Here is a 24788-nt window from a genome sequence, read left to right as displayed (position 1 = left end):
GACTCACCTTCATCTTCTCGCTGCCCAGAGCCTGAACCACCTTGGGGTTAATGTCCTCCCCGTCTGAACAAGAGACACGCTGTTAGCACCTTTAACATAATGTACAAATGTCGCAATGATTTGTTGTAGCTGTAAAGACGTCTCACTGAGTCTTGTGCTGACAAACAGTTTGGGCACACTCTGTGGGTAGTTGTCCTTCTTGTCCTTGAAGATCTCGCTGGCGACCATCTTCTGCTCCATCTATTCAAAACAGATTTGATTACAGTGAAGCAAAGGAACCAATCAGCAAACAAGTAGCCCGACAGTCAGATTACATCAATGTGTCGGGTCAATACTCACCTGATGTTTCCACTCAGGGCTGATCCTCTTGCAGTAGCTCCACACCATGTTCTGCATGCACAGTTTACGCAGATAATCTGAAGCCTGAAGACAAAGAAAGAAAGAAAAAAAAACGTTTTCTCTTTTCTGCGACTGGGAAGAAGGTTCTGGACACAACAGGTTTGATCCATAACTATCCCAAAAGGTCTTGCTTGGTCACATCCTTGATCTTCTCAATAGTTTGTGGTGTCACTCAAGTCATTTGTGTGTGTTTTATCCCCACCTCAGTGAGAGCGGCCGGAGGCGTCGGCCAGCTCTTGTCCAGGACGTTCTTGGGCAGGTTCCTGCGCAGCGTCATGAGGAAGGAGTAGCGCACGTAATCCAGGAAATACTCGTTCTCCGGACAGCGCTCCTTGTGGCGGTAGATGAAACCTTTGATGAACCTGAGGATTTGAATCAAAGGAAATTAAAGGCTTTACAAAATCTATCAAATCATTCTCATTTTAAAACCACAGTCAGTCAGTGTATTGTGCCCCCTGCTGGTCTGTCGCTGTACTGGTGTGTACCTGCGGATGGTATCAGCAGCCTGTCGCCTGCGCTGAGCCCTCCTCCTGGCCAGGATCCCTCTCCACCACGCCTGGATGGCAATAGCTGCAAGGGACGTGACATACAACTTCAACATACAAAGAAGACTCTAACATGACATACAAGCAAGAGAACATGTAAAGGGTTCCTCACCTGAGGTTCTGAGTTTCTGGTATTTGGACTTCTGGCTGTAGCCTTTCCATCCTGCCTGGAGCTTGGTGGCTGCGAGGTGACAAAAAAAGAAAATCTGCTTTAAATCTGCATGTGACGCTAAAAAATGTTCAGCAGGGATCATCAGCTGTGTCAGAAGCTCTCACCAAGACTGTGTTTCCTGGTCTCCAGAGAATCCTCAGTGGCAAACAAGGTCTTTGGGAAACGGATGAAGATTTTGGATCTAAAAGTTTAAAATGAAATGTATGAAATCATATCGAGAAGAAACAGAAGGAAGACGACAACAAAAATAAAAATGAGTGTTTAACATGAAAAATCAGGGTTACTTCTTAAAGACACATATACACTGTATAGATCTGTGTACTGCTGACCTGCCCAGTTTGTACTCCTCAGGTTTGTATCCCAGGTGTTTGACCAGTGTGGCCACTCCATCAGATAGTTTGCCCTGCCAGTTGGGCCAAGTGTCTGGACACAGAGACTTATACCTAAACACACACAACACAAGCACAATAAATACTAGAATACTGCATCAGGAATGAAGAGCTCATGGGAATAGAAAGTCTCGGGTTTAGAGCTGAAACTATCTGCAGCTATTCTGAGCGCTGAGTCATGGTTTAAGTTATTTTTATAAAGTTTCTCTCTAGTTCCAGCCTCTGCCTTGTGAGGATTTTCTGACAGTGAAGTGATTTTCTTTTGGATTTAGACTGCTGGTCGGACCAAACAAGGAATCATGTTAGGAGTCATGTTGAACTTTAGGAAACTGTGAGGAACAGTGTGTAGGAGCATTTAAAGGAGCAGTGTGTAGGATTAAGTGGTATTTAGCAGTATAGGTGCTGATTGCAATCTCCTCGTCTCACTCTCTTCTCATTAGTGTCTAGGAGAAACTACAGTGGCCACAAAATGCATGAAAAACATGAAAAACACTGTCTAGAGCCAGTATTTAGTTTGTCAGCTCTGGGCTACTGTAGAAACATGGAGCTTCAAGATTCAGGCTTTTTTTAAAGTAACAAAAACATCATGATTCATATTCCCAGGTGATTATACACTTGTGAAACATAGTTATAGAATATAATATTCTATTTTTGCCATATTTTGTAAATACAGCCCCATAAATCTGATCTGAAACTTTAATAGACTACACAATTAACTGATATTGACGATGTAATAATTGTTTTAAGCTGCAGCCTGACTCAGGGATGGTCTCAGCTCACGTTGCTTGTGTTTGCTAGACGTATAAAATGAAATGAAAAAAATCTGGATTCAAATGAAAATTTCTTTTACAATTCACGAGTTCAAAAGTTGACACTCTAAAGCTATAAGAGGATCAGTGTCTCAGGGCAGGACATTTTGAAAAGCTGTGACACATCAGCCCAAATCAGTGCTTCCTCGTTACCAACTGTGCTTTAGTTATTCATGAGTGTGATGTGAAGTGACACACCTGTATTTTTTATACTTCTTATCGTGGCTTTTTATGCCTGAGTGAACAATTTGACTAAACTGCAAAGTCATATTGGTTGTGTACTTGAACACATGAAGGCCACTTAGATTCTTGATGTTGTGTTTCCATGTAACTGTACCAATTAAAATCTGATCACCTCTGTAGGAAGACCTCGTAGCGCCGTCTGTAAGCAAAGCCGGCCCTCCTCACCCTCAGATTTTCCATCAGACCCAGATACTTGACCTGGTGACGGATCAACACCTCGTCAAATCGAACTGAAAGAGAGGGGAGGGAGTTCAGAGATGGAGGGTCAAATCAGTCAGAGAAAAAATGTAAAGTCTGTTGGACAAATGAACCAGAGAAAACCAGTAAATGCTAAACAACACAAGTAGGAGTGACAGAGACAGAGAAACAGTGTGAGAGCAACAAAAGGTCCACTGTGGAGAGGAACAAAGGCCGGCCCGATATACTGACGACCACACGGAGAGTTACACTGAGACCACGCACGCAGCTGAAAACAAACTGTTTGGGCTGGAATTAGAGAAAGAACAGGATTAAAACTACACTGCTGGGAAAATATTAGCGTGAAGCAGCTAAGCTGGGCTTTTCAAGTGTTACATGAAAATCAAACAAGGACGTCACTTCATGTTGTGCAATCTGATTGTTGTTCTTAGGACGTCCACTTCAAAACATCATTTAAGATGCTCACTGTCACATTCAGCTTTACTGAAACTTTAGATCACAGTTTGACGGAACTGAAGCAGCTTGAACATTAAAACTGTTTGTACCCTCTGAAGAGTTCAAAGTGGAGCCTGAACTTCAGTCAGCTGTTTTTATCAGCTGATACTGGGCCATCACAGATATGTCATATCGGCATATTTGTTGTACAACATAATTTTACAGGAATCAGGGCAGAAAAAGATCTTTTATTTCTACTATAGATGAGTTTTTTTTTATTTATACTTATTTATAATAATTCAATTCTCAGTCAGGTTGCACTGTTTTCATTTTAAGCAACAAAGTTTATTGTTAAACTGTAAAATATCCAGCCTCATATACGTATATCTTTGTCACAAACGTCTGATAACCATGTTTGAGGGATCTTTGTAAAAGTTGTATATATACACATTGTATGAAGAATATCAGCAGATATATATCAATATTGGAATCTTTCATTCCTAATATGAGTATCAGCCATAAAAATCCAGTATGGGTCAGGCTCCAATTCAAACTACAGAAATTCAGCTTTTCAAAATAAAACACTGACAAGTTAAACCATGTTCTGTTTATTACTCCTGTCTATTTTACTTTTAATGTCCAATATTCATGTCAGCTCATACATTTTTCTTCCATTGTGGAAAGGAGGGAAAATTAAATAAAAAAAAAGAGGATTCAGAGAGTTCTGAGTATTGCGAAGAAAATTATTGTCATTTTGTCACAAACAAATACAACATGGACTGATAAATCTGTTACACCCTGATTTGATTGGTACTCTAAGACTCTAAGCCTCTCTACATTCATATCTTTTACTATATGTAACTACAGTAGGACTTACTTGTAACGAGAAGAAGAAGAGCAAAAGAACGTGACATGGCTTCATACCTGCTTGCTTGGAGTCATTGGGCTTGATGCAGCGCACGTACGACGGCTCCTTCGACATGAGGATCTCCATGAGTTTCGCCAGACTTGCTTTGAACTGGGTCGCTGCCTGGAGGGGCAGACACAAGCAGACAGAGAACGGAGGCTAGTTAGAAAAGGGATGAAGAGAAGAGGGTGAGAGGATGGAGAGGATGAGGCTGAGCGGCTGAAGGTAGAAACCGAAGAGGAGAAGTGTGATGTGCGTAAGTGGAAGTCCGTGGACGGAGATGATGACCTAAGAAGAGCTACGCAATCAGAGAGCGGCTGATGTGACTAGCAGTCCAGTACAGACTGAACACTGGGACCAGTGTGGCAGACTGGGACTCTAACTTGCCAGCCTGTGACAGTTACAGTTAAAGCGGTTAAAGTGTGTGTGTGTCTTTGTGAAGGGCACACAAGTGTCAGGGCATTCCTCGGTGAGTGGGAGACCGCAGAGAATCCCCATCAGACCACCCACTCACACTGGAGAGGGGAAACACACCACTGTTTGTTTTGCTGTGGGAAAGTATGCTGGGATGCATGACAGTATGATTTATAAGAGCTCAGGACACAAAGAGGGAACACACACACACAGCGAGGTATCTCACCGTGTCTGGGCGTTTCTTGTCACTCAGCTCCTCCCTGTCAAAACACTGGGTCAGGATCTTGTTCTCCGACATACACATAACCTGAAAAACACACAGAGGACATTTTAACCTGAGAATTGGACAAACTGTACAATTTTCCACAAACAACATGGATCACAGTTTGTCTTAAAATCCTCCCAGCTCCTCATCTTCCTGTTAACGCCTCAGTCTCACCTCTTTTAGGTTCCTGAAGAGCAGGTCGTTGTTCTTGTCCAGAAATCCTGAGTAAGGCAAGAATGAAATGTGATTTACGATACATGATGTTGAAACAAAGTTTAAAGGACATTCAGGTAGTATTAAATGTTTCTAAATTCATTTATTTAAAAATATATATTTCAGAGATTCTTCCACGTACCAAAGGGAGCCTGCGTACCACTACTGGTAATTAGTTAGAATTAGCTTGATGAGTCGGTTGAGATTGCTGTCTCAGACTGAATTTACACAGAGTATACAAACAGCAAGCTAAAGCCAACTGGTCGGAGGTAAAAACTCTACAGTTGATTGATGTAAATGCATAAGAAGAGAAGATCAGACTGTTATTCCAGCTCCATACTCCAGCTGCTTAGCTTATACACTCAAACAAACAAAACACACATTTGTGAACACAATGCTCTTGTGGATACCCTGTGCCAGTGTGTTGTCAACGGTTTATTCATTATTATGTAAACCTGGAATCTCACACAGTAATGCAGTGTGAGACTTGAGTTTTTTTATGTGAGGTAACTCTGAAAAGGTCTTTATTAGTGACCAGCCTTTATTTGTTTGTTCTGGCTGCTGCATGAATGTTGGTATTTCCTTGAGAACTCACTGATACGCCCTTCCTCCTTCAAGACGTGTTATATTTAAATTTATCAGAGAATATTGGTACTCAGTACTGGAAGATAGTTTTCCATGATCTCCATGCCAAATTGACCACAACACCAAACATCCAAGGACCTAAGGTCACACTGGCCTTATTTACAAAAGTGCACACACACACACACACACACACACACACACACACACACACACACACACACACACACACACACCGTTGACATTGTAGTTAACCTCTCCAGCGTAGTGCAGCAGTCTGAATTCATCACGGCCCATTACTTTCCGGGTCTTTGCATCAGCAAGCTTGTGACTGCAGGGAAACACACACACAGCATAGATATTTCAGTAAATGGACTGGACACATATTCAATAGTACCACGGGCCTTTTAACAGACTTTTAAGTACTGTGAGATCAAACTGCTCTGGGTACATTTGTAGGGCTGTGGTAGTTCTACAGAATGAGTACAAGAATCAAACTAACGTTACTAAGTGTGCGTGTCCTCCGACAGTGTCCTCCAGCTTCTCGAGGAAAGTGAGATCGCTGGCGTCTCCGGGTCTCAGACACTCCTCATCCTGTGGAGGACAAAAAGAGCATTATTGGCCATTCTCTCAAAAGTCTACTGTATGTCCTCGTGTCATTACTCTGAGCACTGAAAGTAAGAGTTCAACATTTTGGGAAATACACTTTGCTGCTGAGAGTTAGATGAGACGATCAATACCACTCTCATATCTTTATGCTAAATATGGAACTGGAGCCAGGAGATGGCGAGCTTAGCTTAGCTTTGACAGAAATTTATCGGAATAAATGGAAATAAACCAGGAATTTACAAAATTGAAGGTTGACCCATAACAAGGAACTTAGTTGGGGAAAATACATTTCATGCAGGTACACTTTCATATCTATGCTATCTAAAGACTATTGAAACCACACATTTGAGCTAGTGGACTAAGAAGTAAGTTTTGATGATATCATGGGTTAAATACATTTGATGTATGGTATTAATGTTTAACCAGCACACAGCACATCAAAATGTATTCATACAGTAGATACGAATAAGCTATGGCTAGCATCATTTCATTGACCATTTATGAGGCTTTCTTATCATAATGCTAGATTATTCCCATTAATTCCCATACATTTCCATAATTCCCATGGAAAGTTTCTGATTGGGAATATTTCCAAAATTCTCCAGCTTAACTTCCCATGGAAAGCTTCTGTAAATTTACCGGTAATTGTCCACCCCTTTGCAACCCTATTGTTCACTAATAAACATGCTGTATCTTATGTCTTTATTTGGCATGAAAACAAAGTATAAAACTACAACTCCAGGCCATGAAACGGTGGAGTCGCACTGGCTACAAGATCCCAGGATTTCCTTAATTGTTTAACTTTTTCCCTTTTGTGTGTTTGATATTTTGGCAGAAATGTACTCCCAGGATAAGTTTAATAAGCCCGCTTCTGAAATCAAAGCATTGTTTTATATCTCCTGCAGCAGAGGAGAGCACAGCGTCTCTCCTCACCAGAATGGAGATGATGCCTTTAAACTTCTCTTCCACCAGGTCACAGATGATCTTGTTGTTGAAGTACTGCACGGGCTCCCACTGCAAACACACAAGCACGCTTTAAGTCAGAAATGAGCTTTGTCTGGAATAATGAACATGATGATGCTGTGTTTTAAAGAGTCACAGCCAGACTGTCTAAGCTTAAAACTTCTGGGACATAAAATATGACCCAGTGCATCAGTCTGAACCTGCTACAAACAACTGTTCTGAGCTATTTAATGACCGTAAAGTCAATCATCTGCAGAATCCCAGGAATCCTGGCACACAGACACGCCGCACGCCCACTTACATGTGGACCCACACATGAACACGGACCCCTGCAGGCAGCAGTGCAGCAGCATGAGCTTATGTTAGCATTAACGGCCACATAATTTCCACAGAGATGACACAGACAGCGGCCCACGGCCCTGATGTCAGAAGATAATGGGCTCTTTGAGAGGTGAGCCCAAGTTTCTCCCACAACCTGCTCTCTGACCAGTGCATTTATATTAGACTCAACAAGAGGCCTTTGTTCTCCAGGAGCAAAACAAAACGGTATAAATGAGGCGAAGACGAAAGAAGAGACAGAGGAGAGAGAGATTTGAAATGGATGACATCTCGTGACATGTTATTTCTTTAAGAGGATCATTTCAGATTTAACTGTGAATAAATAAACAAAGCTCTAACAGTAGCAGTAACTTAGTTAAAATGATTCATTTCTGATGGGGAAGCAGCTTCCAAAAATATGTGCACTTACTGCAAATCACTTTGGGTGAAAGCCTCAGTGAAACAGCTGAGTGATTAATTTAATTACCGGTTTCACATTGAAAAACATGACTGCGACCACAATCACATTAGGAGCTCTTTGTGGAGCCTGAGCCTCAGCCGAGGGAGGAGCGATGGGAGCGATAATGGAAGGCGAAAGCTAAATGTCAGAGCAGACACTGATAGGACGCGAGGAAGAAAAAAAAAAAAAGCAAAAAGCTGCTGAAGGAGGATCCAAAATGTTTCCGCATGTACAGTGTGTAAATGCAGCTCAGCTAAGGTGCACCGACACCTGGAGTAAAAGTAAGAGAGGAGGTCACTGAGGGAGAGAAGAGGAGCGATGTCTGACCGTGATGCCTTCAGACTCGTACTCCTCCTGCTCTGACTTGAGGGTGAGCTCGATGAAGAGCTGCTGCAGCTTCTCGTTACAGTAGTTGATGCAGAACTGCTCGAAGCTGCAACACACGACAAGAAAACACGACACAGACACGTTAGTGGTTTTATCTCTAAATCATATTATTTTGGAGTGGCTGGTGTCTTTCTCTAATTAACATAAACATGGGCTACATGCACACTGTGTAGGTCCAGGTTGGAGGTTAATGAGGTTCTTGGTACTAGGTCCCCACTTACTGGGAAGTATAAGTATATAAATATATAGAGTTTAGCTGAGTTAGAGTTAGTGTTCATGAGCTTGCAGGTTAAATTCAGCACAAACAAACTTGTACTCTACCTGTTGTTCTGGAAGACTTCAAAACCATAGATGTCCAGCAGGCCGATGACAGAGAAATTCTTGAATGTGTCATCCTGTCAGAGAAACAGAAGAAAACTTATTATATGTACTTATTACAGCTGTATTAAAAAACAAACTTCTATTGAGAATAATGTCAGTACACGGTGACCCGTGATATAAAATAACTGACACAGTCATGAAACACTAAGCGAGAATAAGATATTATTGATATCATATCATATTGAGTTACAGTCACCTTGTGGGCTTATGAATGTCCACAAGGTGGAGCTGTGCTGTAACAGATGGACCAACATGCTCTGCACTACAGTGTGCCATGATGAGAAATGATGTCAGCTCAAAGGTTTGAGGTCAGAAAAATTGTATATTTGACAACCTCTAGTACTAATTTGACAGCTGAGCAGTCATGCCGTAGTGTGTGTGTGTGTGTGTGTGTGTGTGTGTAAGTACCGTATATGCCAGTGAAGCGTTGATCTTGTTAACCAGCCAGGTGAAGGTGCGTCCATACACTGCCTTGGACAAAGCATCCCGAGCTGATGATGCTTGCTCCAGGTTCAGCGGGCTCATCAGCTAATGAAGAGAGACACACACACACACACACACACACACACACACACACACACAAGCACAGACAGACAGACAGACAATAACAGAGTTACACAGAGTTCAGCAGGGACAGTGAAACGACTTACAACATAATTACTGTGGACCAGAGCAGACATTACACAGACAGGAAAGCTCTGTATACAAATGATTATCGCACACTTGTGCTACAATGAGAGTGTGTTCAGACCTACCTCCTCTCCCTTGGCAATTATCTTCTTGTGTGTGAGTGCCTCTGTCAGCACTGCCCCATTCACTCCTAACAACTGGAAAAGCACAACAACATTAACACGGCTTGCAGCCTCGCCGCTGATGAACAAACAATCTCCAGAACAGACAGACGTCATGCCGCTCAGCAGCGGTGACATCCTGCGTATGGCATCTGTTGATTATGTCTGATGAAGTATAATTGGAAAATTGCAGCATGAAGACACAGGGAGGGGGGTGGGGGCTTCAAGTCTAAGTCTGAGTCATTTTGATGACTTTGAATGCAGAGAAGACCTCTGCAGCCCAAACGTTACTTTTACAGAGCCTCAGATATTGTGTACAACCTAAAGCTCCTTAATGAGAGCAGAATAAGACTTTGATTTGACCACAAAACCTCACTGTTAACGCGTGCAACACTGGTATTACAAGATAAAGACGCCAGTGCTGGTAGCACCAATGAACGACGCCTGGCTCTGCCACCTGTACACTCAGGACGAAGCCAGACTTCCCCGTTGGTGGAACGTTCTACCAGTTCCTACCAGATCAGGGCCGTCCCACTCTACCTTCAAAAACCTCCTGAAGACCTCCAGCTCTTCAAAGAGGACCTCCTCTCCAACACTACCAACAACTGGACATGACAGCTGCCCTGTCACACTGTACCTTGACAGTTTCCCTGTTTTGTAAGCCGCTTTGGATAAAAGCGTCAGCTAAAAGACTAGATGTAAATGTAGATAGGACTGAGTTAAAGTAGTGATGGATAAAACATGGAAATATTTAGCTGAAAGTGATCGATACATTGATGAAGCAGATATCTACAAGTAATTGATGACCAGTTAAAGTTGTTAGCTAAAAGTCAGATAAATGTCTGAAACAGACAGATAAAAGCTGAGGAATGGTTAGAATATATATGTAAAACTGTCCTTCTAAGCAGTAGTGGTATGAATGCTAACTGGACTAAATTGTAAATAAAATATTGTAATAAAATCCACTTTCATACAGTCTGCAGTGTTACATATGGTCCAGTTTAGCAGCAGTTGAAAGGCCCACATATAGAATGTGACAGGTGGTGTTGGTGGAGGGGTGCTTAAGCTGTGGTTTGGGTACCACTGACTTATTTATTTGTCTTTTATGCAGTTTTCTGTGTTTTCTATTTCCTCATCGTTTACACCAACCGCAGCTCGTCATAATTTCTACTTTGCGTCTGAGAGTGTCATAAAACAGTAATGTTGCACTCTCTTCTAAAAGTAGTCGCAGAGGATAGGAAGCGACATAAATAACTCGGAGTGCTACTCCTAAGAGGACTTCAGATGCTTGATAAATACAGGCTGAGGCCTCCCCGGGCATGTTAGGAGTCTTAATGAACCTGCTTACCCTGGCCAGGTACTTTATCTGCGTGTCAGAAGTGATGCAGGCGTTGCCTTCTTCCCCACCGTACTGCACGTTCCCCAGGTGGAGCACACTGGCGATTATGTTCAACAGCTCCTACGCAGAAACACGAAAGAAGAATATGAAAGGTGGAGAGTAGAGACAAAGGAGGACATTCAGGAGGAGGGAGAGAACAAAGGTGAAGAGATGAGAGGCTGTGGCACGATAAGATTATAAAGATCTGAAGACGCTGCCGAGGACATGTTAACAAGAGACTGGCTGTGATTAAAATGAGGTTAACAGGATAGAGATGTAGCTCGCCGAGTATGACTAGAGCTGCACACACTCACACCTACCCTTCACAGTAGAAGAAGTGTGAGATCTAAGAACTGTCAGTAAGCCCAGACTCAAGACCATGTAAGACTCCCACACTGAGCACCAATATCTTAGCGTGTAACACACATGGTCTAAAACAGAAACAGCTCAGGCACATGGAGGACTTCACTATTCACACTCCAGAACTGTTTTCATCTGTCAAAGATGGAAAAATGTAACATATTCCCAACATGTAAAGGCTTCTTAGTAGAAAGAGGTAAGAGTCTGTCCACTTACTAAGTTTACACCTCCCATAATGCTTTGGGTGAGAAAACAAACACGTCAGTCGTGATTTGCACAGCTTGGACTTGGACCTTACCTCCACCTCGTCCTCGTTGAAGCCAATCACAGTCAAGGCTTTCCTCACCACCTTCCAATCGCTGCGATCGTTGATGGAGCTCACTTTGGGACAGTTCCCCTGTGGAAAACACACACACAAACACCTCTCCGTCACCGTGAACACACTCTGTGTATTTCTCATCTACTTCACTGTTTCGTTTCTTGGTGAAGTTCTCAGCAGAATCCAGACAGTGTCTGATGTGTAAATAAGTGTTTACATGGCAGGTAAACACCTATTTATATGTGATGTAAACACCTGCTTGCACAAACACATGTATGGGGTGTTTTTGCTCAGCTGCTGTTGGTGTGTGTGTGTGTGTGTGTACTGAGGTGAGGGCTCAGCGAGTGCCTTAAGGTAGATTTGTCCCCTGAGGAGAGCTCCTCTCACTGCACTGAGAGTCCCTGACTGAGAGCCTATTAACCAGAACTCCCACTGCGACACACACACACACACACACACACACACACACACACGATACCGACATAATAATGACTTAGGACAGGATGGAGGGAGAGTTAGAGAAAGACCTACTGCCACTTCCCTGCAGTATTAAAGCTTTATATTCATCTACAGGTTTCCCTCCAGGCGGCAAGGTGCAGCTGAACGACTTCACTGAGACTGAACTATGAATTGGCATTGTTGCAGAAGGTTTACTCATGAGCGGAAAGATAAGATTTATACATACATCTATAATAGACCACATTCCTAACGTGGCATTTACAAGATAGTGAGAGCAGCTCCTCCTTGCGCAATTAAGATAACACAGCTTTATGGAGGAAATCAAAACTTAAACCGGAGACCGGAAACCTGAACTATGGCTGCTTGCTGAACACAGAAACACAGTACAGTCTGATTAAAACAAATACAAATATTGATAATGGAGATACACTTCTTCACTTAGATGTTAAGACCATCAGGGTCAGGGGTGCAGGAAGATCTGGAGCTGATGCCAGCTGACACTGGGCAAGAGGCGAGGTACGCCATGGAGTCTCCAGCTCATAGCAGGGCACACAGAGACATTCACACTCACATTCACACCTACAGGTAATTTAGAGTCACCAATTAACCTCTTAAGTGCATGTCTTTGGACTGTGGGAGGAAGCCGAAATACCGGGAGAGAACATGAGAAGTTCCAGTTCCAGTACAAGTTAATTTTACCTCAATGTTACTGAATAGACTTTTAATTATTTCAGCTTTAGTTTTATAAATATTGTTTAGTCTGTAATGTTGGCATGGCGACCATGGTCTAAAAACAACAATACCCATAAGCCTAGGCTGTTGTTGCTATGGAGAAGAGGCCAGTTGGAAGAGTGAATCATAGGGGTAACACTTTTTGTTTTTGTGTACGAAGGCTCTAACCGTGATATTTTATCAAAGAACCAGATATTTTGTAACAGTTCTGAATCTTTTGTTCTGATCATTTTTTAAAGATATTTTTTGCTTTATTAGAGAGTGACAGCTGAGAGGTAGACAAGAAATTCAGGGGGCTGATAGAAGGGATGACATGCAGTAAAGGAGCCAGGCTGGAATCAAACCTGGGTCGCCCCTTGTGCTGCTGATTTAACAGGAAGATCCCAGCTGTTACTACTAGATCCTTACTTTGACCAGGTACTGGTACTGCTGAGGGTTCCTCTCCAGGCCCAGGCGTCTCAGCAGGTCCTCCTCGCCTCCTTCGATCAGCTGATAGAAAATGTGGAAGTTCCTCTCCCCGTGGTTCTGGTGGACCACGCGGGACTTCTCCAGCAGGTAGTTGATGATGTGGCCTCCCATGGGGGCGCCCTGCCGACAGGATAAAGTCCAGGGAGGGAGGGGGGAAGAAGAGAGGGTAAGGCTAGGGTACTGAGGTTTGATGTAGGGTTAATAAAACATGCAGGTGGTTTTGGAACCCAGAGCATAGTTTGATACCCACAGACAGGAGGGATGATAGAGAGTTGTGACCGTACACAAAGTATATTTACACTGTTAATACTACCATGCAACAACACAGGCTGGATTTTATTGTTTGATTTTCAATATGACTCTTAATAAAGACCTGTTGTTTACTCTGGCACAAAGGAGGTGCCAGAGTAAATCAGACCGTCTGCTCACCTTGAAGTCAAACTGAATGTCCATGTACTTTCCAAAGCGGCTCGAGTTGTCATTACGCAGCGTCTTGGCATTACCAAAGGCCTGTAGAGAGGACAGAGCGGGATAAAGAAAGCAGAGGAGCGATGATTGACGGTGATGACGATGAAGAAAGTGTGATGAAGACAGGACGACAGATGAGAAGGTGAGACAAAGAGAAAACCACAGGCATTAGAATCCCTGCAGTGTTTGTCTGGGACAGTAGCACAGATTACAGGGTATAGTGTGCGCTCACACACTTATACACATCTGGAAAACATCTGACAGAGACATGCTAGACATCAAAACAAGGGCTTCCGTAAACTCTAGCACCTCTCTGCTGCCTTCATTATCCAAAACAAAGAGACAAAGAAACTCTCGTCTTTACACATATTTTGCTAAAAATGTCATGAATATGTGGGAATAACAAACACTCACGATGCTCAAATCATCCTATGTGTGTATCCAAACATTTGCATGCCAGGTTTGTTCAGCCACCACAGGCTTTTGAAAGCACATAGCAATATGAAGGTGGAATACATCTACATGTAGATGACAGTGAGCCACAGTGACCAAATCCGTGCATAAATTCATTGTTTTAGTGTTCCAATAAGATCCAGGATGATCAGATGAACTCTCACAGTGGAGGTGAACAATACTGACTTGAGTCAAAGATGCTAATGGAATTCATATTTGGCAGATGAATCCATAACACTGGTTATTAATGGGATTGCTCTTGTCTTTGACCCCTGCGGGCCACTGTACATTTATCCTGAAGCATAGTGATTAGAGTCAAAACAAAACAGAGCTTCTTTATCAGACAGACTATTGAGCGTCTGCTGGCTGTGCTGCTTTATATTGAATAACAACATTAGGACGACAGACCTCTGCTCCAAGAAGATAATAAAACATTATTCGTGATGGTGTAGCATCTAATGCTTATTTTGGCCTTCAAATATTAGGCTTGGCAAACACATTATCAGCTCTTATGCAGCTCTGCAGCTTTTTATTTGTATAAAAATGATCAACAAAAGCAATATACTGTACAGTATCTATCAGTCCACATTCATCAACATCATATCGTCCTTCCTTTTTGGGATGCATGCCCATTTTTACAGCTCAGCACTTCAGTTGTAGAACAAATCCAGTATGGTGAGAGCTCACTCTCTGCCATGGTATCTCACCTCCAGCACAGGGTTGGACTGCAGCAGGCGGTCTTTGACGGTTTGCACCTGATCGCTGGCTGGACAGGTGAAGGCGTAGTACTGCAGGATCTTCTTGGACGCCTCCGTCTTCCCGGCACCACTCTCCCCGGAGATGAGGATGCACTGGTCCTTCCTCTCCGTCCTCAAGGAACGGTACGAGTTGTCTGCCACTGCATAGCTGGAGGATGATCAGAAAAATTATCAGCAGGGTGTTTAGAAGAAATGCAGACAAATGGTAACCATTCGGTAACCTTAAAGACACCTGGTGGACCACTATTAGCACAATGGAGAAAAGCTTTTGATGTTGGTCCCTTGTTTCTTTGTTACCAGTGGTTTTACACTAATCCGCTGTCCTACAGGTGGAGGTAACTTGCTGAGAAACACAGCAATCCACCAGCAGAGAAGACCAAGAAGAAAAATAAATGACTAGCCAGCAAACATAGATGTAAACAATACAGGTTTCAAACTCTTCACGTCTACATAGATGTCAGACCCACACAATACATGTTGAATAATGCTTAATGTAAACAGAAACATAGTTTACAGGAAAACTCCTCACGGCACCTTTAAGTTGAACTAAAGTATGGAATAGATATTATAGATATTATAGATATTATAGATATTATATGGTATAAAATTATCTTGGTGTGCTGTGGTTTCCAGTTTCCAAATACTGGTCGCTATAATTAATATATGTCAAATTTTGAGATATTTAATATTGGTAAAAATATTACTATTATAATCTAAATATTACGTTTAAACCATAATTACAGGTACAAAAGTTAAACTCAAGCAAGAAGAAGAAAAAGCACACGTTAAATATATATTAAATCTGCAAATGAAAGAAGCAGTAAACACAAAACTAACATATCATCACCTTAAAACCTTGAAATGGCAAGTTTGTTACACAGTCGATTAAACATTCAACAGACACTTGTTGGATTCTGTTCTGGCTACTTATGTAGTAGTTATGTCCAGTTTACTCTCTTTTAGCTCAGTTTTTAGTCTCCACCACCTTCTGAGAAACATATTTGGCTGCTTTTAGCTGCTAAGTGCTCTACGTTGTCTACTGTTTGAAGCTGGGCAGGCAGAGTTTTTCACTGAAATACACTGTTGGGAGCAGGGACTAAGAGTAATTTGCAAGCTGTAAAATCAAAACAAAGCTGGACAATAATTAAAAGCTCTATAAAACTGAGGAGATCTGCAGAGCCGGGTCATAATCCTTTTCCCCATTAAACACAATCGTTTCATCCATTGTTAATGTAAAAATACTGATTAGAGCAGCTTTAAATATTAGCAGAATTATTTTCCATTGGCAGTTTTAATCCAAAATGAGTTTTAGTCACAATTTGTTATTTGTTATTTAACATTTGTCATTGTCATGAACGTAACACATGATAGCATCTCAGAGTGTGAACATGGAAAGACAGTGGACTAGCAGTATGAATCATGTTCAAGTCCAGAGTGGAACACAGCCTGTTTTAGCCACAGTATCATTTGTCAGACTCTTTGCTGCTATCAGCACTGCTTTGTTGTTTCAGCCTTTTGGACACATTTCTGACAGCACATTTATTCCTAGTGTGGTGGGAGGGAGGGAGGGAGGGAGGGAGGGAGGTAGAGGGCCTTGACTCAGTGGTGTCATGACAACAAGCACCTCTTGCACGTCAACAAGACTAAGGAGATGATAGTGGACTTTGGGATAAAGCAGGAGAGGAACTACACTCTTCCTTGATATCAGTACTCGTTGAGGAAATTCCAGGTATTCCCTCAGATACTGAAGAATTCCTACCCCTGCATCCTGATGTGGGATATCACTGTCTGGTATGGAAACAGCAGCAAACAAGACCAGAAGGCTCTGCAAAGAGTGATTCAGCTGAATGTACATCAGGTAGTGCTTTACCTGTCTAAAAGACTTCTACACCAGACTCTGCAAAAATAAGGCCAGGAGAATCAACATCCACCCGGATAACGGCCTTTTTTCCCTGCTGCTCTCAGGGTTAGGGTTAGGTGTGATTATATGTGACCACATGTTTGCTTACTTTTCTATCCACATGTCCCTGCAGTTTTCCCTCTCTAAACCTCCACCTCTACTTGCTAGTAAGAAAACATTTGGCCCTACTCAAGCAAAGAGGTAGAGGGGGGGGGGGCTAGTGAGAGGTTCTGAAATGTTTCAATGACGCCAATTCAAGTCTCCATTATGCACTTGATTGTTTTGTAAGTGACACATGGAGTCTGGGAGGATTTAACAAGGAATCCCCTGACCATTCCTGTGGCAACATTTCAAACAAACACTCATGCCTCATGCAATGACGTCTTGCAAAGTTTGCGACTGCTAGAGAAAAAGAGCCTGAGAGCATTACGTAGCGTGGTTGTGGCTCTTAGGGCAAATATTCCTATGCACTTGAAACATGCAAACACTGTGACAACGTTAAGAACGCAGGTGCAACGTGTGGTAAGTCATCCTTGGATGAAAAGCAACAGAGTGGCTCTTTTAGAGTTTCTTCCATCTTTGGCTCAAAAATATAATGCTGAAATCATAGCAGACAAATGAATGATTTAATGATTGAATGTTTATTTATCTACTGGAACTGACTTTTCTACATTTGTTGCTGTGACTTTCAGACTTTTTAGGCAGGACTGTAAGCGAGTCACACAGTGAAAGTGTAAAGTGAATGTACAATAAGAAGTGTTCAGAGGTCGTTCACTTACATGTGTGGTGAGACCTCATAGAAGTTGACTCCACGGTATCGCTCCATGTGGTTCTTGGTGTAGATCTCCAAGTCTTTGTAGGGGTTAACTGACACCAGCACTGAACCTATGTATGTCTGATGGAGAGGGAACATACAGTCACTACTACATTATCAGTTTAAGAGACAGCCAAGACCAGACACATAACACTTCTTTTTGGAGTGAAATTACAATACAATGCTAACTAACTAGAGGTCAAGGTTAAACTGGTTTAAGAAGCGACTTAAAGGTTACTCTGTACGTTTTTTACCTGCTAATAAACTGCAAAAAAATCAATATTGACCTCCAAAGTTGCAAATTGGTGTAGCTCTAATACATTCACATGCTATTAAACTCCACCCTCCCCACTACACCGTCCACTCACATAGATGAGGTTCTCTTTGAAGCGTTTGCGCAGGTTTTCTATGAAGGCCGCCTCGCTGGTGAAGTTCTCTAGCAGGACAAAGTCCTGCACGCCCACCCGGTCTCTGGCTGTCAGGGCCGACTCCATCATAGCCCGCACCCCGTCACTGGCCACCACCTAGAAGGAGGACAAGCAGAAAAGGAGGGTGCGGTTAGTGAGTGAATGTATCGACATAACCTATGTACTGCAACACTTCATCAATCAGACTCTGCTTGGTCCAAGCGAGGGGCTGGAGAACACCACACACACATAATCCATCTTAATTAGAGTAAGGAAGAACAAAAAGTAACAATTAAAAGACATAAATCAGTGCTGCATCAACTACTGCTTGTGAATAAATGAGAGTAAAAGCAGTGGAAGTAGTGTGCAACTTGTTTAACAAGGCAACAACGTGCGACACTAAAGAGCAGCTTCAGATTCAGTACAAGTATCAGCTGAGTGTGGAATGCAGGAGGCCGGCACCGACAGCTCCTCGCTAAACACTAAACTTCAGAGTAAATGATAAATAATGTTTGTAATGAATCTTTTTCTTATTGTTCAAAATTAATCATGAGACACTTCCTGTTGTCTAGGAGTGTTTCTCTCCAAGTACCAACAGTATAAGAGATGTTAAAATCCAGCAGTGTGGGCCGACTCTGTTCAGCTACACCCAGGTTTACTCTTAATAAGACTATTTATTTCTGAATGAATCCTGAATGGAACCAGTCCCAGAACCAGAGATACTTGGGTGGAAACGAGGTTCTCTTCCTAATACTGCCTGCAATTATCATTGACCTCCACTGACTTTTACTCCCCTGTCACAGTTTAGCTCATAAGTGATCGTGGATGTGTCATGAATCATGGATGCTTTGCGCTCCTCCTACGGAGCTGGAGGATGATACTGATACAATATATTACAGGAAATGCAAAACTTACTTTCATTTACATTCGTGTGATATCAAGTAGTTGTAGTTTTTTGTTTCTAAAATAATTTATTTAACTGAAATGATATATTTCAGAGATTCCTCCACGTACCACTCAAGGAAGCTTGCGCACAACCAGCTGTACTTGCACCGCAGTTTGAGAACCAGCGGTCTAGAGCATGACTAAGAAACCGCCTGAGTCCATATATCTGCTAATGTTAGCTTATTTCAAATGTATCCATATTTGTGTCACATCTCAGGGGATTCATCAGTGATGAAGACGACCTGGAGATACTGTTAAAAGCTCTGGAAAAGATACATACAGGGATACATGGAGTCTTTTTGGCATAAAATGAAACATTTGATGCGAGCACAAATTATAATCCATCATCAGCTTCAATGCAAAAATGTTTTCCAAGATCAGTAACATCATTTCATCAATTTTTTGTTGAGATATAATTGTCTTTACGAGCAAGTGAGTCTTCAAAAGGTTCATGTTCACGTTCAGGTGCTGTAAGCTCTCATCACATCTTTCAGGACTTAGAGAAAGTTCTTAGTCCCTCTGCCACAGCTCAGTGTAAAACTATTCACAGTCCTCACATAAGACACATCATAAAACCAAGTGGAGACGATTTTATATCTTCTTATTTAATGCAGGCCCTAATTGATCTAACCATCTCTAAAAGTTGAAATGAAGCCAAGACCAAACGTGTTGGGGAAACACTTCAACCACAGCTCACACAGCCCCACCCAGGCTGCACACACACATAAAAGTATACAGCACAAATTTAGAATCACAAGTGAAATTAAAGTGCAACACTTACATCTTTAAGACCGTCAATATGTTTGCCCAAGAAGCCGTTTTCTAAAATAGAGGCTTGAGTTTTGCGCATAAGATTGCGAATGTCGCCGACGTCCATGTTTAACATGTACTGAGCTGGACAGAACTGAAAAACCACATCGACTCACGCTGGAGGGTAGAGGCAGGGACAGCCAGCACAGGGACGGGGACAGTCAACACGCACATGCAAAGTACAGCAGGTGTTGTTGTTGTGTTAAGCGGTACAGTAGTCTTCATCCCTCAGGAAAAGAAGGAGAGAGAGAGAAAAAGAAAGAAAGAAAGAAGAGAAAGAAAGAAGAGAAAGCTTGAGGGAGGAGAGAACTTATTAATTAGCTCTGGGTTAGACAGCAGGGAAAAATACAGAGGATAGAGAGAGAAAAAAAGAAAAAGGAGAGGAGGTGATAGATGCCGGGTTATGACTCCAGTCCTGTACCATCACTCCATTTTAACTGTACTGGAAAGTTAACAATACTCCCTGAAATTCCTCACAGCGGTGCACCCAACAACACAACACCGAGTCCAGTAAATCACTTCTCACTGCAGAACAGACACCCACGTGGACAACATCTTGATCGGATTTCACACAAGTATGCATGAATATGTTTGATCCTGGATTTCAAAGGAAGAATCGCAGTGTCCCATGGTGCATCATACACAGGAGGGGGGTGGAAGAAGCCATGGCACACCGGCGTGGACTTCCAGACATAGACCAAAATACAAGTTCAGGAAAACAGAAGTGACACCGCAGCAGGTCCCAATAAACCTAATAACATTAGTTCGCAATGGCTGTTATGTTTATGCTCTTTAATTAACTGAACCACCCCTGTGCTTCATCTTTACAGCCTTTTAGTGAGGCTAAGAGGGAGGCTGTTAGAGCTGACTCACCTCTAATCTTTATGATCTGATGATGACTCAAGCTTTCACCAGAGACCCTCTTTCACGTCTTAATCCAGCCTATGTGTGAGGATGTGCGTCCTTGCAAGGACACAACAATGGCACGCATCCAACGTGTGGACATTTTTACAAGGCCCTGCAATACACAACTCCCAGATCAAAGTGACTATAAACAGAAAGTGGAGTGAACATTAACGTTGCTTTTTTGATCACACACTGGCTACAGTCAGCTTCTTTAGCACCTGTGGAGGCTCTGCAGATGCCTCCACCTTAGACTAAATGCGCTTCGAGGCAAACCACACGTGAAGACGAGATAATAAGGAAAGAAGGCTGACACACTGACAAAAGTGGCAGGTGTGGTTTACACCCAAAGCTTCATGGTTGCATTTACGGTTAAAGTTATAATCCTTGAGGTTTTCATGAAATCAAACTCCATTTCTGACTTTCAGCAATAGCTCTGAACTGTGTTTACATTCAGTAATTACCTTATGGTAGATTTCATTGTGAGTGGCACAGACCGGCACTCCTGTGTTGGACCCACAGGATTTACATGCATGTAATCCAGTTTGAATGTTTTTTGACTTCCTTATTAAAACAATGTCAGTTTGTTTGGCTAAACTGTAAACAGATACACCAGCTGTTCTTCTGTTTCTGAATAAGTAGCTCCTCAACAACCGTTTGCTGTTCTATTACACTGAACTTACTGTTACAAAATCAACCAGGGTCAGCAAACAGCTGAGGAATGGATCTGTGTTAGTGAGGTACTGATACAAGTACTAATAATATTTATGAGTATGAGTGAGTTCATATGTCCCACATCCCATACATCCTTGTTTCTCTTACACCCTGGACGCCATGATCTCTGGTGACCCATTGTTTCACACATTTCTACAGAAAGCAAAGAGACTGCAGCTGTGTGTGTGTGTGTGTGCGTGTGTGTGTGTGTGTATATATATATGTGTGTGTGTGTGTGTGTGTTGGTTGGTTTCACCTGTATATGACGACATTTCGACGGAATAAACACCAACTTTATGAGGACGTGCTGTAATTGTGAGGACATTTGAGGTGTCTTCATAAGTCAAGCAGTGTAGAAGCAGTTATCATGATGCAAATCCTTCCCGCCTTTTCTCAAAATGTCCTCAAAATTTCATGCGACCTGATTTCTATCGTGTGTGTGTGTGTGTGTGTGTAAGATCCTCTTTGTTATCAGTCCATGCATTTCTCACCTGTCAACAGTGTATTTTGAACTTTTGTGGATTTTCTGGTGATGAAAACGTTCCATACTTATCTCTGCTCATGCTAACGAACCACTTCTTTTTCTTTAACCAAACACGCTGCTGTTGCTGCAGCTGCACACATATGAAACATCTGACTTCCTGTGTAGGGGAGAGTTTTTCTGGGAAAGCATTACAAGACAGCGGGTGTTTAGACCAAAGGTAAAAGAAAAAGAAAAAAAAGGAATTCATCATCTGGGAACAGGTTAAATCACTGTTAGGAGTGTCAAACCTGGCATACATGTACATTGAGATGTCATGGTTTATTACAATACCCTCCAAATATTATGGCTCCTGGGAGGAAAGAAAGCAGAGCTTTATTTCCTCACCTCTCCCCTCCTCTTCCTCCTCTATACATTCCATCTCTCATTCACTTTCCCTCCTTGTTTCGGTCTCTCGCCTTCTCTCTCCATTACTTCATTGTTTCCCAGTGGCACTCTCACTGTTTGGCTTTCCTGCTTGTAGTCCCGCAAACCAGACCTCCACCCGGTCTCAGGAACACGCCAAGTACGTGTCTACCCAGTTCCGACATGTCGTCATGTTTTCCAAATGCTGTGCAGCAAACAAGGCAGCTTGAAGCCAGGTTAGCAGGAGGAGACTTGAGTAGGTACAACTTTCTGCTAAGACCTCTACCTATATAGTAACATTCGATTCAGGTACCAATAAATATGTAAACTGCAGCACACTGTTCCCTTTAGAAGTTAAGAAGGGTGAGCGGGTGATCGTTGGCGACCATACCCCCTACCACACTCATCCCTTCATCAGCTCCCCTGATTTACCTGACTGCAGCAGGTGGTTGGTTACCTGGCAGGTGATTGGATGTACCATCTATCACTTGCAATCATGCGTTAATGCCAGCCAATCAGGTAAATGAGATCTTTTTCAAATCAAGAAACTCCTCCAGTGTCGTTATTTGCTCTTCTTTCAATCAAGAAATAATCTTCAGTTATAATATAACTGATGCTAGCGGCATCTATGCTAACCTACTTAGCAGCCGCCATTGCAGACAAACACATAGCTTGAAGTCTGGCAAAATGGATTCTCACGTGATTTGGTTATCTTCAGACACAAGTTTAGTGCTAATTAAAGCGTAAACCTGTAAACATGGTCAGCATTACCCCTGCTAACTTTGTTATGCTGGCATTGTCATTGTAATCATGTTAGCCTGTAGATGTTGGTACAGTTTTGAGTTTTGATATAGAAAAAAATATTCTTTATATAACTAATTCTGAGGACTATATCCTTAGTTTTAGCTACAAAGTCATTATAAATGGCAAAATGATAACTTGATTACTTGCTTAAAGTAAATAAGACAAGTATTTAATACCAGCTTTAGGTGCTTGACAGTTGTGATACTACTTACTCAGATACACACTTATTAAAAGTATAAAGTAAGTATGTTAGTATGTTTGTTATCCAAAGTACTATGTATTTTAACCACCACCTACTATTTTTGCCAACTATTTCAATGTTTTGTTTTGTTGTACTAATTCTTCACATTTGATGTTCCCTGTCCCTGTGCTTTCTCCTCCCTTCAGTGCCTCGGCTCTCTTTCAAATGACAGATTGAAGCGACCACATCTAAAAGAAGCAGAGAAAGGGGGAGAAAGCAGAGGGATTTGATCATCCAGCCAGCTTGTGAACAATAGCAGCGTGACCTTTACATCGCCTCGGGTGTGCGCACGGAGCTCAGATGTCACACTGTTTATGTAAACCTCATCTAACCTGCTGCTTGCAGTGCGCCATACAGTGCTCATGATGGAAACACGGACGGATAATGACGAGAAATTTAAAACATAACAGCCATTTAAGACGGCAAAAAAGACAAAGTGTTTCCTGTTTTATGTTGCACCAGGACTACCTTAACATTACAGATACACTGAGCACTTACTATATATTGGTCAATATCAAAAATGAGGACCAATCGTGTCCATTAGCTTTAGAGAACTTCAAGTGTAAAAAAAAAAAAAAAAAAAACAGTATTTTTTTTATACATTCATGTTAGTGTGTTGCCATGGCAACCATAATTAAAAAGATGGCTCTGGATCCTGCAGGTGTGTCATTCAACTGCATTTCATTAATCAGAGTTTGTAAAAGTATTTTCACATTCAAAAAAAAAAATAAATAAATAAATAGTCTGATTATTTTTCACTTTGTTTGACTCACAGCTTCATGTAACAGGCCTGCATTCAGTGTGTCTCTCTCCAAACTGCATGAGATTCAAAGAGTTAATAAACAAATCAGTCCCCAGAGCGCTTAAACCGATTGAGTTACATATTTGTGGATGTAAAATGTCCAGGTTAAATATGCAAAAACAGGAATAGTGTTGCATTGCAGTGTTGGAGTGTTGCATTCAAAGCTCTTCTGACTTCTGTTTCACAGGATTTGTGAGAATGGATAATGACAACCAAATGAGTGAGGTTGTGATGGAATGGTTATCGACTCGCACAATGTTTTGCCCCTTTTTTCTACATTTTTCCAGTATGAATCAGTCGTCTGGTACTCATTTCTCCTCCTCTCTCATCTGTTCTGCACTATCTGGTAGAGAGGACAGGGAATGAAGTGAAGAACGTCTAGATTCATTTTGGAGACGTGAATGTCGTCCTTGTGAAAATGTTGTGAGGCTGTGATGATGCCAAGTGTGACATCAGAAGCAATGAGAGCTGAGGGTGCCCTGTTGGTTTTGATGGGTTAGAAATTACCACAACCACAGGCTTTACCGAACAATGAAGTGGCCAAACACATCCCGACAAGGGTGACATTGGTCAAAGTCTAACTTTCATCTGAAGACGATGAAACACACACTAAAATATATCTAACAAAGCAGAGGTATAGAGCTACAACTTGCTACTGTGTGTGTTGCAGGTGAAATCAAAATGATC

General features: G+C 42.0%; 1 protein-coding gene and 1 long non-coding RNA gene across 6 annotated transcripts in view; one reads left to right on the top strand and one right to left on the bottom strand.

The window, feature by feature from the left end:
* Positions 1-24788, bottom strand: part of LOC104920876 (unconventional myosin-Ic) — a 57021-nt gene that overhangs the window by 4107 nt on the left and 28126 nt on the right. For both annotated transcript variants that reach the window (XM_010733260.3, XM_010733261.3), the window contains 26 exons: positions 17958-18113; positions 17555-17670; positions 14825-15023; positions 13626-13706; positions 13137-13316; positions 11517-11615; positions 10829-10939; positions 9445-9516; positions 9098-9217; positions 8630-8703; positions 8249-8354; positions 7114-7194; positions 6074-6165; positions 5808-5902; positions 4951-4997; positions 4738-4818; positions 4115-4220; positions 2670-2787; positions 1446-1559; positions 1221-1297; positions 1057-1125; positions 885-969; positions 602-761; positions 340-423; positions 147-240; positions 8-63 (listed from right to left, as the gene is read on the bottom strand). In XM_010733260.3, the coding sequence (XP_010731562.1) occupies positions 8-63; positions 147-240; positions 340-423; positions 602-761; positions 885-969; positions 1057-1125; positions 1221-1297; positions 1446-1559; positions 2670-2787; positions 4115-4220; positions 4738-4818; positions 4951-4997; positions 5808-5902; positions 6074-6165; positions 7114-7194; positions 8249-8354; positions 8630-8703; positions 9098-9217; positions 9445-9516; positions 10829-10939; positions 11517-11615; positions 13137-13316; positions 13626-13706; positions 14825-15023; positions 17555-17670; positions 17958-18113 (2673 nt within the window). The remainder of the gene's footprint in view (positions 1-7; positions 64-146; positions 241-339; positions 424-601; positions 762-884; positions 970-1056; positions 1126-1220; positions 1298-1445; positions 1560-2669; positions 2788-4114; positions 4221-4737; positions 4819-4950; positions 4998-5807; positions 5903-6073; positions 6166-7113; positions 7195-8248; positions 8355-8629; positions 8704-9097; positions 9218-9444; positions 9517-10828; positions 10940-11516; positions 11616-13136; positions 13317-13625; positions 13707-14824; positions 15024-17554; positions 17671-17957; positions 18114-24788) is intronic.
* On the top strand, positions 11630-23853 carry LOC113746020 (uncharacterized). 4 transcript variants are annotated; one of them, XR_003462571.1, is made up of 6 exons: positions 12840-12860; positions 12987-13003; positions 13105-13283; positions 13663-13806; positions 14831-14998; positions 15205-15349. It is a non-coding gene; the product is annotated as an uncharacterized LOC113746020 (long non-coding RNA). The 4 variants fall into 4 exon arrangements; XR_003462572.1 differs by lacking the exons at positions 12987-13003; positions 15205-15349 and adding an exon at positions 23446-23853 and having other exon boundaries at positions 11630-12860; XR_003462569.1 differs by lacking the exon at positions 12987-13003 and having other exon boundaries at positions 11634-12860; positions 15205-15347.

The sequence above is a fragment of the Larimichthys crocea genome, chromosome VII (genome assembly GCF_000972845.2).
Source record: "Larimichthys crocea isolate SSNF chromosome VII, L_crocea_2.0, whole genome shotgun sequence".
Classification (NCBI taxonomy): domain Eukaryota; kingdom Metazoa; phylum Chordata; class Actinopteri; family Sciaenidae; genus Larimichthys; species Larimichthys crocea.
The sequence above is the reverse complement of the archived record's forward strand: the minus strand, read 5'-3'. Positions and strand labels throughout refer to the sequence as shown.